Source organism: Sinohyriopsis cumingii, chromosome 6 (genome assembly GCF_028554795.1).
Source record: "Sinohyriopsis cumingii isolate HCF-2022 chromosome 6, ASM2855479v2, whole genome shotgun sequence".
Taxonomy (NCBI): Eukaryota; Metazoa; Mollusca; class Bivalvia; order Unionida; family Unionidae; genus Sinohyriopsis; species Sinohyriopsis cumingii.
In genome coordinates, this window is record NC_142966.1 from 70641644 (window position 1) to 70659735 (window position 18092).

At 34.5% G+C, this 18092-nt stretch overlaps 1 protein-coding gene across 6 annotated transcripts; it reads right to left on the reverse strand.

The window, feature by feature from the left end:
- Positions 1 to 204: 204 nt before the first annotated feature.
- Positions 205 to 18092, reverse strand: LOC149797165 (uncharacterized). 6 transcript variants are annotated; one of them, XM_089961841.1, is made up of 2 exons: positions 17962 to 18092; positions 205 to 5791 (listed from the first exon to the last, which is right to left on the reverse strand). In XM_089961841.1, exon 2 carries the CDS (start codon positions 5748 to 5750, stop codon positions 3555 to 3557), a length of 2196 nt encoding a protein of 731 aa, XP_089817967.1. In that variant the 5' UTR covers positions 5751 to 5791; positions 17962 to 18092; the 3' UTR covers positions 205 to 3554. The 6 variants fall into 6 exon arrangements, with proteins under 6 accessions (XP_089817967.1, XP_089817969.1, XP_089817970.1 ...); XM_089961843.1 differs by having other exon boundaries at positions 17974 to 18073; XM_089961844.1 differs by having other exon boundaries at positions 205 to 5788; positions 17962 to 18073.

The following is an 18092-nucleotide window of genomic DNA, read 5'->3' on the forward strand; positions in this document are numbered from 1 at the left end:
AAAAGGCAGAGGATGGAAAATTGCAATGGAATTAACACACCTTTAAGTGTCTGAATTTTTCAATCAGCATTCTCCCTTGATAGAAAAAATATGGACCATTCAAAAAAAAAGTATCATGTTCTTAAGTTGAAAAAGAAATTGCCCATGTTCAAAAAATGAGATGTTGGACTGAGTGAAATGCAATAAATTCAACATAACTTGAACTGGTATGATGACATTTAATATCTCAAAATACTGGCAAACACTGGAAAATTTTGAGTACAAAAAAATCCTATCCCGAAAGACCACTGCTATGATAGACACCTGCCTTTAAAGACCAAATTCTCAGTACACAGACTGGTCAATTATATAGTGTTGAGAGCATGATTTTTTGGCAGGGTGGTCTGTCTAGATAGGTTCTACTGTACTCACTATGTGACTTGTAAAATGTTAAAACAAAATTAAACACTTGTTAAAAGAACCCTGCAATTCACTATTTTTGTATTTTTATCATGTATGTACAACGACAAGGCCATAAACAAAGCTTTTTGAACATTTATAATTGTACCTGGCATGATAAAAACAAGACCCATGATCTAAAGTATACTCCCATACAAGTAAGCCCCAAATGCAATCAGCACAGACCAAAATATGTCATCACATAACGGCAAAACTGGATCCATGTGGTTTATTAGAAGTAATCAACTAAACAAAAAATACAGACCCTGATGAACCAGCATATTATGTTCTTGCAGATCATGGTATGTTGTTTGCAGTTGAACCCAAGTTTTAATTGAGTATGTATGGTAATTCTAAAATAACAGGCAGAATAATATGACAACACTTCTGAGAACTCTTGGCTCATACAGACCAAAGCAGTGTCACCCAAATACACAATTTATTCTGTAAAATTTAACAGTGATCTAGACAATTATCCAGACAATCAATTATCCAGACAATCAATTATCCAGACCAAAATAAAGTCTCCTGATTAGTCTTATAACTATTGTTATACTTTAACATCAAGACGTTAGGTAAGTTGAAAGACTGGTAAATACTCATACCTCAAGGGGCATCACTCTCACCAACCGTTTTAAATTTAAAAATGCTGATTCATACAAACTATCATCCTTCCCACAGTTAGTCCAGTCTTGAGATTAGGTTTGGTTGGGTTTGGTTTTCATGTTGTAAAGAACAATAACACTTTTTGGTCATATTGTGCCAAGGCAAGCACAGCAAAATGGATTGCCCAAATACAGAGCACCACCATGAGAGCTGGATCTAGAAAAGGCTCAAATGCACCCTCCTACATACCATAAGAGGCAATTAATGGAGACAGAAGCTGAAGTGGCTCAGTGGATAGCATGCTGCACTAGTGACCTAAAAAGTCTGTTTGAGTTCTAATACTGGATCAACCTGTATCAGTTACCCTGGATAATCTCTGAACAAGGTACTTTACTGGAATTGGTTCAGCACAACAACAAAAAAACTATTTGTGTTGCTGTGCCATAAAACATCAACCACCAAGAACAAACCACGGTGGTCATTTTGGTCTGATCTGATGGTTCATATTAAATCCACACCCTTCTGGACCAAACGCTTTAGCTTCTGAACTCCTGAGGCAGCCTTGGACATGAAAGCATTAGTTAGGCTATTAAAATTAATTTGCCAATATTTAAAGGATAAAACCAAACAGAATATGAAGGAAAATTCCTGAATGTTGTGTTAAAACTCACATCTTGGCATGTGCAGTGTTTTATATTTTTCCAAATATCCCAACTGACTTGCCATTTACTTTTTAGAAAATTCAAGTGTTCATTTTTCAAATATTAGATAAAGCTTTATGGCATAAAAATGTGCTTTTTTTCTAAATCAGTGCAAGGGTGGCTAGTAGGTAGCATATCATCAAGCATGGGTTAATCATGAGAGAATTACAACATAAAACCACATGATTAATAAACTCAATATCATCTCATACACAGCAGTCTCAACTACACTGCTATCTCACTATCTGAACCTTAACAAAACATGGTCTCTGACACAACATGGGTACAATCATGGATCCCACTAATCTGGTAGAATGTTTCCATATAATGTACCCCATTATATTGAGAAATCATCTATATTATGTTTATCACACCATTTTCACAACTTCCCCTGAACTGCGACATTGTGGGGTAACCTGTATTTAACTACTGTGGAGTTCTATGATTCAGATGATGACAGTTCAATTTTGATTACCCAACTTAGAATTATCTGATTATAGCTTTATTACAATGCATGAATGAAAACAATTTATGAGAAAATTTAACCTACTTATCTGATGATTAAAACTGTAATTACAGACACTGTTCACAGGAACAGGTCAAACAAGATGCTGGAGGTTGCACAAGCACTGAGGAAGTATTACAATCAAAATATTGAAAACACCAATGGCTTGGAAGGTTCAGGTTATACAAATTTACACAGGATAAGGTTAAGGAACATAGCTCCAGAGATATTTCTATTCACGGTCCTTGTTACTATTGTGTATAATCTGTTATAAATAATCTTCATAATACTGAGAGAAAAAAATGCCCTTATAATGTCAGTAATGAATCAATAATTAATATTTGAACATTCCTTAATGAATTGCTGTAGAGTTTTCAATTTTAAAACCCTTTCTACTTATGTTTCTCTGGAACGATATCGACAGGACATAACTGACATTAGGTCTAATCCTTTACCTAAGTCGAGGTGACTGCTTTGACATATAAAACTGAATGGAGATTATACTTTGTTACTAATTAGTGAGACCATAAAGTCTGTTACTATTAATAGTAACAAAAAGTATATTTGGTAAAAGTGAATGGACACAATGTCATAAGGCATGGATGGATTAAAATTCCTCCAAGCCAGAACAAATTGCACAGGATGAATGGTATTGTATTATTTGCCCAACAAAGGAGAACTGCACCCCTCCTACAATACATATTGCTGAGGTGAAATGGTGCTGTATTGCTCTCACTTGGAAAACATAGCTGAGCATTCTTACGTCCTAAGGGTGAACCTCTACCAACAATACATTCTTCTTAACTGTATTTACTTCATTTCTTACAATACATTCTTCTTAACTGTATTTACTTCATTTCTTACAATACATTCTTCTTAACTGTATTTACTTCATTTCTTATAATACATTCTTCTTAACTGTATTTACTTCATTTCTTACAATACATTCTTCTTAACTGTATTTACTTCATTTCTTACAATACATTCTTCTTAAATGTATTTACTTCATTCCATAAGGTAAAAGCCTTTGATGTAACCTCAAACAATAAAACTTTCTGATGATTTGCCACGAGAGACAATTTTCAATTTTAAAAGAATGAGGCTTGCATAGAAAACTTGAATCCTGTATTTTAAAAAATTATACCCTTTAAACTTCATTTTATACAACCTACATTAAAGCTTACATATGAACAAATACAAACAGAATTCAGTTACAAGTGGTATCTGATGAGTTGCACAAAATGTCATTTCAGCTAAAACTAAACACTTAATAGAAGCACATTTCCTGTTGTAAAGATACAACCTTATTCAAAGTTTAACAGATAATTCTTTAATGCATTGGGCAAAGGAAGCTGATCCACACCTCTAGCAACCTTTCGGTCCATAGCCTTGTAGATGGTTACTCTTGCACACTGCTTGAGACTCCGTGGGTTTTCTGTGAGCTGATTCAGCAATGATACAAAGTCTTGTCCTGTCACACCAAGTGGATGAGAACGTGCAATAGATCGAGCCATATTCAAGCAATCAAACAAAACTCTGTGATCCATGGAGTTATAGAAGAGCTGAAGTAGCTTTTCTGCATTTCCATCCTGAAAGATGGAGTCAAGTTCTTTAATTTTATGGATGTAATGGTTAACTGCATGTGTTCCCTGCTTTTTCAGAAATATAGAACTCTGGGAGTGACAAATAATAGGTTCAGATGGATAGGGTTCCAAATCAGGATCAGCTCCCCACTGAAGGAGGGTTGTCAGCCATTTGTAAATAGCTCCTAAATCCAGAGTGGATGATGCATGTTCTGCTAGACGGACAAACTCAATTAAGGCATTTCCTCTTCCTCCCAACAGAAAGGGGCTACGTTTTTGAGATGTATGGTTTGGACTGAGCCCATATTTAAGTAGAGCTCTCAAAACTTGATTAACTAGATCAACAAATTGTTCCTGTGTGTGAAGAGCCTGGGAGTCGGCCATAACCTGCATATCTCTTTGTAGGATGAAATAACGACTAGCAATCCTGGCTAGAAGAGTTGAACAAGTTTCCTGTTTTTCTGTTATAAAATTTGGATTTGCACCATTCTGAAGCAAGACCTCTAAAACTTCAACAATATCATCAGCCTGCTGAATAAGATCAGAAATTGCAGTATTCATGATACAATGGAGCAAAGAGATTAGAGGTGTGTGTCCTATCGCACACTGGGAATTGACGTCCGAATTATGCTGCAGTAGCACTTCAGTTGCTCTCTTCAAACTGTTAAAGTCATTGCAATAGATGTACCTAGAGTCAATGCTCTTTTGAACACATGGGCATGAATCATGCAGCGTGCAAGCTTTCTGTGCCACATGGAACAACTTGCTGATAGGCTGTAAGGAATTTAGGTCATAGATTGCTGGATCAGCATTGAATTCCATCAGAAGCTCAATCGTTTGAATAACTTGTTCTTGATAGTCAGGCTGGAGTTTCCATCGTGGCACTTTTCTTTGTTCTGGATGAAAATAATTTCCACCGATGTAAGATACATGTGTGACTAGAATATGTAATGCCGTTTCTCCTTTAAAATTAACAGTATTAATCAACTGCTCAATGCCTGTACTAAGAAGGTAGCGGGTAGTATCAAATATTGCAAATATTCCATCAATGTCATTTCTGTAAAGACGATGTAGGGCTGTATCACCATTTTTGGAGACAACATTTACATCTGCCCCATTTTCAATCAGAATTTTTGAACAGACACGTCCCCACACTACTGCCTTCAATAAAGGAGCATCTCCCTCAGAGTCAGGCTCATTAATATGGTTATGGTAATGAGTCACAAAATACTGCAAACATTTTGCAGCACCATTACAAGCTGCCAGGTGAAGTAAACTTGCGGGAGTTGGGAATTTCCGTGCATAACTTTTACAATGATTTTCCAAGAGTTTCAAACAGTCCACATGATCTCCAACAACAGCAAATTCAGTTGGAAAATGCTGCTCAAGTTCACACTTGTACACTGACTTGTTCAAAATTCCAAACCTCCTTTGCTCAGAAACTGGAACGTGTTCTTCTGGATAACATAATCCACGTGATACATTAACATCCCCTGGAAATTTATCCACCAAATTCTGTAATATTCTGTAATGACCGAGAAAAGCTGCCAGATGAATGGGGGAATTACAGCTGTAATGTTGCACACTGCCATCCAATTTCTTTAGTATAAGGCACACTGCTTCTTCACAGTTCACCAGAATGGCATGCTGAAGAACATTATACTCGTCCACTCCATCATAAATGCTCAGAATATCTTCATCCACCGGTAACGACCCAATAAGGTGAGCAAGTGACACGGATTCTGGAGATCTATGGTTCTGGTTTAAGTAATAGATGATTCTCTGAATTTTGCTGATGGTCTCAAAGGTTGGTTGTCTGAGCTTGGTTCCATAGACTAGACTGATTGGCCATGTGGTTCGGAAACAATCGTACAAGTAACACAAGCACTGATATGAGAGGTCAAGAAAGCCACCCATACTACTTCAAATTCTCATCTCCTTCCCAGCTACAACTTCTTCTGAAATAGAAGCAATTTTTTAATTAGCTAGCTACAGAAGGGTATTTTCCCAGCAAAGTTTAAATGCTTGGATTCTGTTTATAGAATATTTCTATTTCATAAGTTTACTAGATGAAATACAGTTTAAGATAATAAGGAGGCACAAACTGAATGTTATGGGAAAAATACTAAATATCACCACTTTATATGATTTTTTTTTCCAGCCATGTCAGGAACAATCACCAATCTGTTAAAATCTGAAAGTTGCTGACCTCATAAAGCTGGTGAACCGATACTACGTGAATGACCCACTGACATTAACAACAGAATTTTAAAACCCATTATAAAAAAGCTGACCCCTGGTAATATATATATGAATTATTAAACTGATAAACAAAAAAAAACAAAACAAAAATAAATAACATTTTTAACAAAGAATAATTTCTATTTCATCTTTTATTTTCACCCTGGACATCTCTTATTTTAAATATCATAAATTTCTATAATCATTAAATTTAATTTTTTATTAAATACATGATTTTATTAAGGGGTTCTCAGATGCCAATAATGGACCCCGGTCCAAAATACAAATGTTAAACTAAAATACAATAAATGGTACATGATCACCCTGATGAAAATATCATTACACACATTTAATTCAAAATGTATAGCTCAGTTAACTGACCTTATGAGTCCAATATTGATCAGTGTCTTCCTTTGTCTAAATGCTAACAAAATATGGTACCAGTTAGAGACACAGAACTGAGTAATTTACAACAAAATATAAAATTTATTTCTGTTACCTATTAACCCCCCAAAAGATAGGCTATTTTTTATCGACTGCAAGTCATCCACAAAGTTTGATCATGACTTGAAGCATAAGACTTACTTCATGGGAACCATATTTTTGGGGTTTGGAGTCCATCTGACACTGACCTTTGACCATTTAACCCAGAAATCAAAAGGTAACTTCTCTATCCTAGATGCATGCAACATACAAAGTTCTTCACGAAAGACTGGTCAAATTCTACTCAGTGACACCCTCACCCACGAAAAACATCAATTATTTTTTTTAATCGATTAATTTTCCAAACAGCTTTTAGCCTACAGCTCTCATTATTTCCCATTTATTCCTACATAATAAAGTAAAAAGAGGATAAGTATAAACATATGCAAGTCTTATTTATATTACTATTTTCAATGCAGCCCGATCTACCGGTTGCAATAAAACATTCACTGCCTGTTTATACCTTCCTGGAGGCATGAAGAAGCTCTAATAGCTTCCTGGCTGTTTATAACTTCCTGGAGGCATTAAAAAACTCTAAAAGCTTCCTGAAATCAGGATGTTCATATAAGTGTTACAACTATCTGAGAACATACAACCCCTTAATTTTTTGTGGATGCATTGTTGGGGTTGTGTAGTTCACAAATGTAGTTTTAGTGTTACAACTCTATGGCCATAAACAGAATGAATCAAAACCAATAAGTTTTATAAAACCTAACAAACAATTTAATTATCAATGTTATAAAAATGAAACATGCAGCATTATGAACTGAATCCAAAATAATCCTGAAAAAGTTATATTCAAGTCCAAAAGAATGAAAAGTTCAGCATAAATATCATATCCACAAATACACTGGCCGGCCAACAGTCCTGATGTGTCAAAATGGCAATAAATCATAAGAGTTCCAAAATAATATTAAAGTCATAAGAACACTTTCTACTCGCCTTAAAATAATCCAAACAAATGGTTTTCCTCTCAAATAATATCTGAATACTACATAAAACACAACTGCAAACTTGATGTTACATCCAAAACAAATAAGAATCATAAAACTACCAGTCCCAGCTCATTAATATACAGGTAAATAGGCTTAAACACACATAATATAACTATTCTAACAGGACAAATCGCAAACTTCCAACTCATCCAAAAGGAAATGTCCAAAACTTGTAAATAAATTTACTAATAAATTATTCATTAGTAATTGTCCGAAACTTGTAAATAAATTATTCATTAGTAACTAAGATAGTAACTTAGTCCTGAGGTCAAACAGCACTTTGTAATTGCAATGAACGATTTAAATAAATAAAATTAAGTCGTCTCAACTGAACACAACTTGATTCCACGCAGACTGATGTTAAGATAAGGAATGAGTAATTCTGAAGTAAATAATGTTTATATAAAAAGCTATGATACAAGAACAGAACCAGGATAAGGGTCATTTTCACATCAAATTTGTAAACATCTTGTTTCAATAACATTCTTAATTTCTAAACAAAGCTAGACCTTGAACTAAATGTATGCAAACATGGTTACTACAAATAATAATAATCTTAATATATAACCTAAATTCATAGTCAAGTATTAGCAATACAATATGTTGCTTATTTTATTTAAAAATCTACTACAATTACAACATAGATAAACATAACATCTGATAATGGAGGAAAGCCAACACAAAATATACAATTAAATGTACACAACATAATCCTGAATCATTTAAAACCCAATAGTAATTAAACAAGACCATAAAAAACAAAGAAATTCAAAAAAAGTCGCATTTCTGCCAAAATTCATTGTTTAGTCTGTCTTTCTTTATTATCTCACCTCCACCAAAAGATGGAGATTTTTAATCAAAGTCTCAAAAGCCATCATGGACCACATCATATCCCTTTATTAATTATAATACGTTTTTAAAAAATCCCACATTTTGATCTAAACTCTGAAGATTACCTTTTCAATGGAATTAGTTAATATCTTGTTGGATATACATGCTAGCCTTAATCCCATTACTCAGCATTTTAGCATTTAAGGGCTGATATTTGGACTTGATGACATCATATGCAGGACTAGATGGATCAGAAGATAGTTTGGTATTACACTAAGGAGTCAATTTTGTTCATCTGCAATAAAGCGAGAATTCATTCGCATCAGCATACAGGTTTTTCCAAGGGAAGTTCCATGTGCTCCAGACAAAGTCTCTGAATGTGTACTGGAGTAAGCTTTTACAAACTGATCCATACACTGTCGAGCCATAGTTAGGTTTAGATCCTACCATGCCCAGTCTAACCTTCAGGTTTTCTCCCCGATCAATGATTCCCATTACATCTATTAAATACATGGCTTTATGATATTTTTTTTATTGTTAGCTGCAAATGCAATATGATTCTTGAAGAAAATGATGAAAAACTTACTAATGCTGACAAAAGTAACTGGATTTCTTCATTTCTTTACAAAAACATACCTCCTTTAACTGACTTCAGCATTCTACCATCCATTTCAACCAATAAAAGATAAGTAAACATAATCTGAAAATGTGTCCAACTGCTCATGTCAAACTTTGATTCAATCAGGAAAAAGACATAACAGTAAGTATAGTCAGACTAAATTTAAGCAATCAGACTTTAACTTGTGTAAATGTGTCAATATCTGCTGCCAAGTGTCTAAGATATTCCTAAAAATTGGGGGTCTAGTTCACGTCAATCAACCGGTGAACATGATACATTTGTTTTTGAAGTAAGATGTTGCACCGAACAACATAAATATGAGCGAAGACGTCGAACACTTTAAGGCTACTCCATGCGCTGGTAATAATTAGATCTGATGCCCCCTTTAATTGTCCCAATTTAATCCCAGTTGCCCAATATAACAGTCCATTGCAATCAATAAATTTTCTTCTGAAATTTAGCTAACATGAATTCAATAATTCAGAATGAACAAGCACTGTCAAACTACAGTATTCAAATATTTATAGGTTACTGCATTTGTACAGGAAAATATGAATGAGTTTCTTTGGATTAATACTGCATGACCTTTGGGAGTACAGTATTCATCCGAGAAAATTGAGTTCATATTTTCCCATACAAATACAGTAACCTTTTATTATATACTCATGTTCTTATTCTACTTAAGGCTTAATTAAAAAAAATACACTACATGAAACAAAGTAATTGAATTTATGCTGTATTCAAATATAAATACACAACTGTAGATTCATCAACACAAAATAACAATATTAATGAGCACATCAAACCACCGAGCAACCTTTGAGCTTTGTCACGTTTGACAGGAGTTTAAAAGAGAATTGTCATTTTGTTCTACTTAAAATTGATATTTAGAGTCACATGGTGAATGAATGCACATGGATTTTGTTTCTATGTTGATCAACCTCAATTAGGGCTTTTCTCATTATGATGGACTGGATTATTGGGTCAATTCAGTACAGTATGGAGAATGGATTTCAGCTGGAAATGTACTCAAAATTCCATTAGTTTCGTTATGAATCTGGTTTTGCAGGACATGTCAATCAAATTTGCAGAACAAGAAAGTACGCTTTGAGGAGATTCAAAATGCATAAATATATTTATTACCATTTTTATTACCAGCTAAATGTAAACATGTTTATGCCCTGTCACTTGCATCTCACTGTTGGAGGGACCACAATTATGACCTGTATCATATACTGTTTGTCTTCTATTGCTAGTGTAACAAATTTTTAATCGTATGTCCTCATTTCCTAAAAAAGTCACCCAAATACATCCTTCCCTCACAAGGTGTTATAATGGAGAGAAGAACGAAGATTCCCTCATGTAACCGAAGGATGTCACGCTATCGAAGCTTGCCAAGCTTGAGGTATGTTTTGAAACACATTAAACATGCCATGTCTTGATATTACTACATTTAGTTACCTTGATACATATTTTGTTAAATATTAATGTATCTCTTTCATGATTCTTTGATTAACATGCTTCATTCTTGTAAACTCAGCTGCATTCCAACTCGTGATGTCATTTCAGTACCACGCTCTCCAGTGTGGAGATACTGAAATTACATCACAAGGTGTGATGTGTTACACATTTTCATTGATTGGCTGAGTTTAGATTAACTAATGTATTTGTACATAAATACGTCTGCATCGACAGATGAGAGTGGCTTTCACACACTGAAACACCAACTTAAGAATTTTTGTAATAAAAGAAACAAAACCCAACACCATGGCTATGGCAATGCTTCAGGTATCATTGAAATTGGATTAAAACCACCCATAACAATTTTTGATGAACTATACATTTATCCTGCTTGGAAATGCATTCCAAATTAACCGCTCTGGTGGCCTAGTGGTTAGAGCATCTGCCTCGGATGCGGAAGTCCATGGGTTTGATCCCTGGCAGAGTCATACCAAAGACTTACAAAATTGGTACTAACAGCTGCCTCGCTTGGCGCTCAGCATTAAAAAGTTAGTGTTAGGACTGGTTGGCCTGGTATCAGGATAGTGTGACTGGGTGTGACATCATGCTACATGTCTGTGGCATGATGCCCCAGTGCTAGACATCACTATAAAATGTCACATTGCAGACATTGTACCGATATGACTGAAAAATATTTAAAACGACATTAAAAATCCAAAACACGCACACACACATTCCAAATTACCATATTTCTCCATCTATGGAGACATACTTCTAAAATCTTCTCTCCAATCCTGGGCAACAGTCCCAAAACATATATAATATATGTATGTGCAAAGAAGTAAAGAAATTATTAACCTTACAAGCCACAAATATGAGATGTTTTGCATTGTATAAATTGTGAAGTAATGTAAAGACATTGTAAACTTGTACCTTTCTCCAGTATTGGGTACACGTCAATACCTATAGAAGGGTAAAACATTTACCCATCTATAATACGATTGTCTGTACTGTGTGATTTCAATGTTTGTATAAAATAAATCTACTATATTTTACTTATCCCGACTTTTGGTCAAGTTCTAGGCTGGGAGGAACCCTTTTTTCTATGAAAATGTTGACTGTATGTGGATCAAGAAAATATTTCATTGGCGTTAAGAAGTGAAATTAATAGAAAATATTTTCTTATATTTCCTAGAAATTTTTCCCAGTGTCTAGTGGACCAAAAAAAGAACACTTGACTTTTTAATATATAAAATCTACAAAAAGCGAACAAGTAGAATAAAATAATAGAATTTTATAAAACAATTTTTATTAACAGTCAAAAATCAAAAATGGATAATTTTGAAACCATTTTCCAAAGAGAAAGAGATCAGCCCGAGTCCAGTGCTGGAGACAATCTGAAGAAAGAAACTCCAGTTTTGCACCATTTTGATTCTGAAAATATACAAAAAACATCTTTTAGTGGCATTCGTATCTTAAATAAACTTACTGCACAGCTAACTCTCTTTAGCAAGAAAATATGATAAATTTACTCGATATGAATAATTCACTGACACAAGAAGTGAATGAAAATGTAAGGAAGCTAAGGAAAGATTTTAATTCTCTTAAAGACCATGTGTACACTTTGGAAAAACAAATTTCTACAGAAGCAACTGGAAATAGGTTTTCTCATGGGGCTTATATGAATATTAGCTCACCTATCCAAAACTCAAACAAAATTGAAAACAATATGGAATCTTCTTTTTCACAAAACCCAACCCATGTCAGTGGCAAGGGACAAGTTAAAACCAAGCCCCTGCAGTGTAATGGGCATGAAGATTTTTAAGAGTATTTGTCTCATTTGAAATTGTTGCACAGATCAATAACTGGAACTACCATGAAAAATCCTTATATTTGGCTGGAAGTCTTAGTAGTAGTGCTAGGGGAGTTCTAACAGAATTAAGCCAGAGTGAGAGAGAGAGAGAGAGAGAGAGGGGGGAAAGATTTTGATTCTTTGGTCTGGATACTAAATATCAGATCTGGATCAGCTGAACAGTCAGAAATGTATAAAGCAAACTTGCAAACAAGAGTGATGGGAAAAGATGAGTCCTTATCAGAACTTGCACAATCTGTTCAAAGGCTAACCCGGTTAGCCTATCCATCACCTGACTCAGCAGTATTAAACACTTTGGCTATTGATTATTTCATTCACTCTATCCCAGACTCAGAAATAAGGCTTTGTATAAGGGAACTTAGGCTCAAACAAATAAGGGAACTTAGGCTCAAACAAATAAGGGAACTTAGGCTCAAAACTATCAGTGATGCTGAAAGTCATGCTATCCATCTGGAAGCACACAGACATGCTGAAAGACAAAGAGGGAATCCCCTCCAACTATCTGCACAGCATGAAAGTAGTGTAAATGTCTGTCAGACCCAGAAGCAGGAAACCCCTGATAAAAAGGAGGAAATTTACATTAAAACCCTTAATGAATCAACCAAAGCCCTGAACAGTACAAGTAAACAGTTAATAGAAACTCTAAGGGGGGGGGGGGGACTCTGGACAGAACAGATTATCCAACACACACATAAATACCTGGAATTGTAATCAAATTTATAATAAAATGAACCAACAGAACTATAATGGAAGCCAGAGGTATAACCAATACAGAGATGGCAACCAAAGATTCCAGGGTAGGGATAATACACAGACTCAACCATATAGAGACAAAAATGTCCAATCAAAGAGCAGACAGACAGGAAAACTAGTTAGTGCTGAATTCGAATTACTCACAAAAAGACTAGTGGCCACAGTTGATGTGATTAAATTGTGTATTTTACAACAATCTACTGTAAACAAGGTAAAGGTCACAGAATCTTGCCTAGGTGAAAACAAAGAACCTGGACATTTAGACTCATTATTCCAGGAGTCTTATAAGGAATTAAATGAGGCTGAATGTGGAGTTCTTAAAGACCTACTAATGGAACATAAATTTTGGCCCAATATCCAGAACTTTACCATCCAGCTATGTACAATTAGAGGAACTCCTGGCAGAAGTCCAGTTTTATGAACTTTCAGGCTTGGATAAAATAATCCAAAATGGACTTAAAAATTTATAGATATAGTAAGTAAAATTACCTTTTGGACCACAAAACAAAGGTCTCATTATCTTTGGCATGAAAAGTTTCCCACATTAAACATTTTAATAGGAACTCAATACTCTCATTATATTTAGGTGGAAAATATGAACTTGTCATTTTTCTGCTTTTAAATATTTTGGTGTAAGACACATGTACATAATTAAACATATTGAGAGAGAGAGAGATTTTCCTATATGTCAGAAATGTCAAAATTAAAATGGTGCTCTTGTGTCTCATTCAATAATATTATGTATGAATAATTGTTTATTATATGAGAATGCATAATTGGAGATTTTAGGGAAATTCATTTTGTCTCCAACCATATTAATTATTGTAACATATAATGTATTAACAAAAGTCTTGTTTACCTTGATGATGTCGCTGAAGTCTCCAATGTTCAAATCGCTTTGTGATAATACTCAATTTGTTATTCAAGTTCCATTCGAGACGAATGATTTTCTCGGGAAGGGGCAATGTAATGAATGTTTAGTCATATGTCTTCATTTCCTAATAAAGTCACACAAATACATCCTTCCCTTGCAAGGTGTCGTTATGGAGATAAGAACAAAGATGCCATCACGTAGCCGAAGGCTGTCACGCTATGGAAGCTTGCCACGCTTGCGATACATTTTGAAACACATTAAACATGCCATGACTTGATATTACTATATTTAGTCACATTGATGCTAAATATTAATGTATCTCGTTCGTGATTTTTTGATTAACATGCTTAATTCTTGTAAACTCTGCTGAATTCTGACTCGCAATGTCATTTCAGTACCACACTCTCCAATGTGGAGATAATGAAATCACATCACAAAGCAGGATGCATTACACATTTTCATTGGTTGACTGAGTTTCCACTAGCTACTGTATTTGTATATAAATATGTTTGCATCGACGGATAAGAGCTGCTTTCACACACCGAAACACCAACTTAAGCGGTTGTAATAAAAGAAACAAAACACTGAACCATGGCTATGGCAATGATTCAAGTATCATTGAAGTTAGATTAAAACCACTAATAACAATACTATATGAACTATAAATTTATCCTGCTTGGAAATGCATTCCAAATTACCATATTTCCCCATCTATGGTGATATACTTCTAAATTCTTCTCTCCAATTCTAGGTAACAATCCCAAAGCAAATATATGTAATAATATATGTATGTGCAAAGAAGTAATGAAATTATTAACCATACAAGCCACAAATATAAGATGTTCTGTATTTTATAAATTGTGGAGTAATGTAAAGACATTGTAAACTTGTACCTATCTCCAGTATAGGGTACACATCAATACCTATTGATGGGTAAACCGTATATATATATATATATAGATATATATATCAGGGCTCAAATTTAACACAAATCTTTACAAATCCTGTTCACAAAACAATGTCACACAGCTTTCATGTATGTTTACCTATTCAATTTTAAAGTTTGAACAACCCGCAACAAAAATGGATGTTTTCTGTGTGTTTGTTTTTGTGAACTGCATACACCAGTTACACCACATAACGTTCCTTTCCTCATCATAATTCAGCCAGTCCCCATCTTTTTCCATTTCTTATGAAACTTTCCATTACGCTTTTCCCTATCATGAGAATTTTTCCTCATCATTCTCATTTAACTTTTGCTTTTTATCCTGGTGGCTGAACACCTTCTATCAAATACCACATTTTGCCTGTCTTATAAGGAGGGTATTGTGCCTTGTTTTGAAATACGAGATGTTATAGTATAGCTGGCGCAAATTATTTAAAGCAAGAAAAGGAATGGCACAGTGTCCTTTAAAAGAAAGTCAGAGCAAGAAACACGTTTCAAAACACGTGTCTTTGCCCTCTCCCACAATTAAATAGCCTCTCCCTAACAGAGACTTAACTTCAGCGGATGTTCTGCATGATCAAAGCAGTGGCTATTGTAAACACTGTTATAAAATATTAGCATCAGAAGATAGTGTTAGTTTCAGCTTGGAAAAGGCGTGTTCCCATCACCTTCACCTTCTATCAAATACCACATTTTGCCTGTCTTATAAGATGGGTATTGTGCCTTGTTTTGAAATACGAGATGTTATAGTATAGCTGGCGCAAATTATTTAAAGCAAGAAAAGGAATGGCACAGTGTCCTTTAAAAGAAAGTCAGAGCAAGAAACACGTTTCAAAACACGTGTCTTTGCCCTCTCCCACAATTAAATGGCCTCTCCCTAACAGAGACTTAACTTCAGCGGATGTTCTGCATGATCAAAGCAGTGGCTATTGTAAACACTGTTATAAAATATTAGCATCAGAAGATAGTGTTAGTTTCAGCTTGGAAAAGGCGTGTTCCCATCAAACGAAGCCATCTGACACTCGGCGCGTTGTATTTAACAGCTCCAATTATGGTATCATAAGTCGTAAGTTTGGTAATTGTTCCTAATTAATCGAACCTCAATGTATTGTTGAAATTAATAATAAGGCGGACAATTTGCAAATCTTAGATGCCCATGCTCAGAGATTTTAATTCCCAACAAATGTATGGCATTCTGCTTGGATATCTCCACGTGTATTCAATTATTTTTTCATTCTTGCAAGGGAAAAATATAAAAACTATTCTTATCATCATAGAAAAAGTAGTTGTATGGAAAGAATGTGTCAATAACGTAATCGTAATAAACTGATTTAATTCTTATAATTATTTTAATGGAAATGTAAAATTTGTAGTTTCCTGTTTGTGACTGTTGGAGCGTTTGAGTAGTGAGTAAAAAAAAAAAAAAGAACTTTAAACAAACAAAAACGTGCACACTAATTTCTTTGAATAGTTTTTGCCGTGTTCTTTTGTTTGGTATACAGCTTTGTAGTTTGTTACTGTGGTCGAGTGAATAAAGTGTGATACCACGTCATTTTTTCATTTAATTCATTACCAGATTACTTAGGATCAATTACCAAACTTCTGTTGTTAATGACGGGACCATAATTTGCACTGTTAAGTGAAATGCACAAAATCGGATGGATTCTTGTTATAGAAACGCACCTTTCCAAGGCAGAAATTGACTTCATCTTCTCATGCTAATATTTTATAACTGTGTTTACAATGGCCACTGCCTTGATTCTTCAGAACATCTGCTATGTCAAGTCTTTATTAGGGAATGGCATAAACAAATGCTGACTATTGATAACCAAAACTTACTAGCCCATCGGACTATTAACATTATGAAAGTTACTAGTCCGACAGGAAATCTGCTAGCCTTGGGCTAGCAGACTACCGCTAATTTTGATCCTTATATATATATATATATATATATATATATATATATATATATATATATATATATACGTAAAAATTGAAAAGCAGCTGTTTTCTGAGTCCATTCAGAATGCGGAAATAATACTTTTTCATCATCTTGGCTTATTGGCTCTTGAACTTTCAGCTGCATTATTTTCTAGAATCTAGTATTTTGACTGACTTGTAAAATAGTATGTCTCTGATAGATATCCAATAGCCCTTGGCCTCATTATGTTTTTCTATGCTTCATTTTGATATACCCTAGAGAGCACTGGCCATAGTATGAACGATTCTATTTGAAAAAGCACGTATATTCTCCTAACTACTTCAACGATCAGAACAGCATTTTCATTTACTGCATCTCTTATCTTTGCTGCTGACATTGTGAATATCACGTTCATTTGTTAACTTCTTTGGAAGTTTCATTTAGTTCATCCATAAATTTAATCAACCAAAACCTAAAGCATTTACTACACGAGTGTAAAAGGTTTGATTACAAAGTAGTTCCTAATACACTTTACAATCTTTAGGCACAATTTTTGTGCACTTTCGTACAATATATAGGAGCTCAGTATTGTAAAATACTGTACAGTATTGTAAAATACTGCCCGATTCTGACAATGTAAAGTTTGCTCTGACAAAAATAATAACGAATACTGCACCCAATATCACTCAGTAAATATTCATACCTGACCACATTGGTTTACACTTTAATTATGGCATGAAAGGAGGCAAATAACACATAAAATGTGCAAGACTGTCATTTAACCCAATAGGCAATATATACATACCTGATCGACAGCTAAATAGCAGGCAAGAGTTGTGCCACTGAAAGTGATAGGACCAGTCCTATTCGTGATTATCATAAAGTATAAGATTTATGCTAAAAGTATGACACTTTCAATCATGGATTTGTTAATAAAGGTTTATCTTAATGAAATATTTAGGAGGTAATGACACTACATCCTAATTTTCGAGATGCCTGAGAATCACCTGACGCTAAAGTGATACAGTGACCGAGACGTGAACCCTTGGATGATCCATGTGCACGCACGATGCGCATGCAATGAATATGTTTACATCGGTGTATATAATTTGATTTACCAAAAAATTATACTTGTATTTTTACTTTGCAAAACATGATTCACCACATGAAACAACTGTTCAAAGTCCATTTTGCATCCTTTGCAGTGGCTAATTGAAACTACTCGGCCTTGAACTCTCCACTCTAAAACCCAAGAATGATAG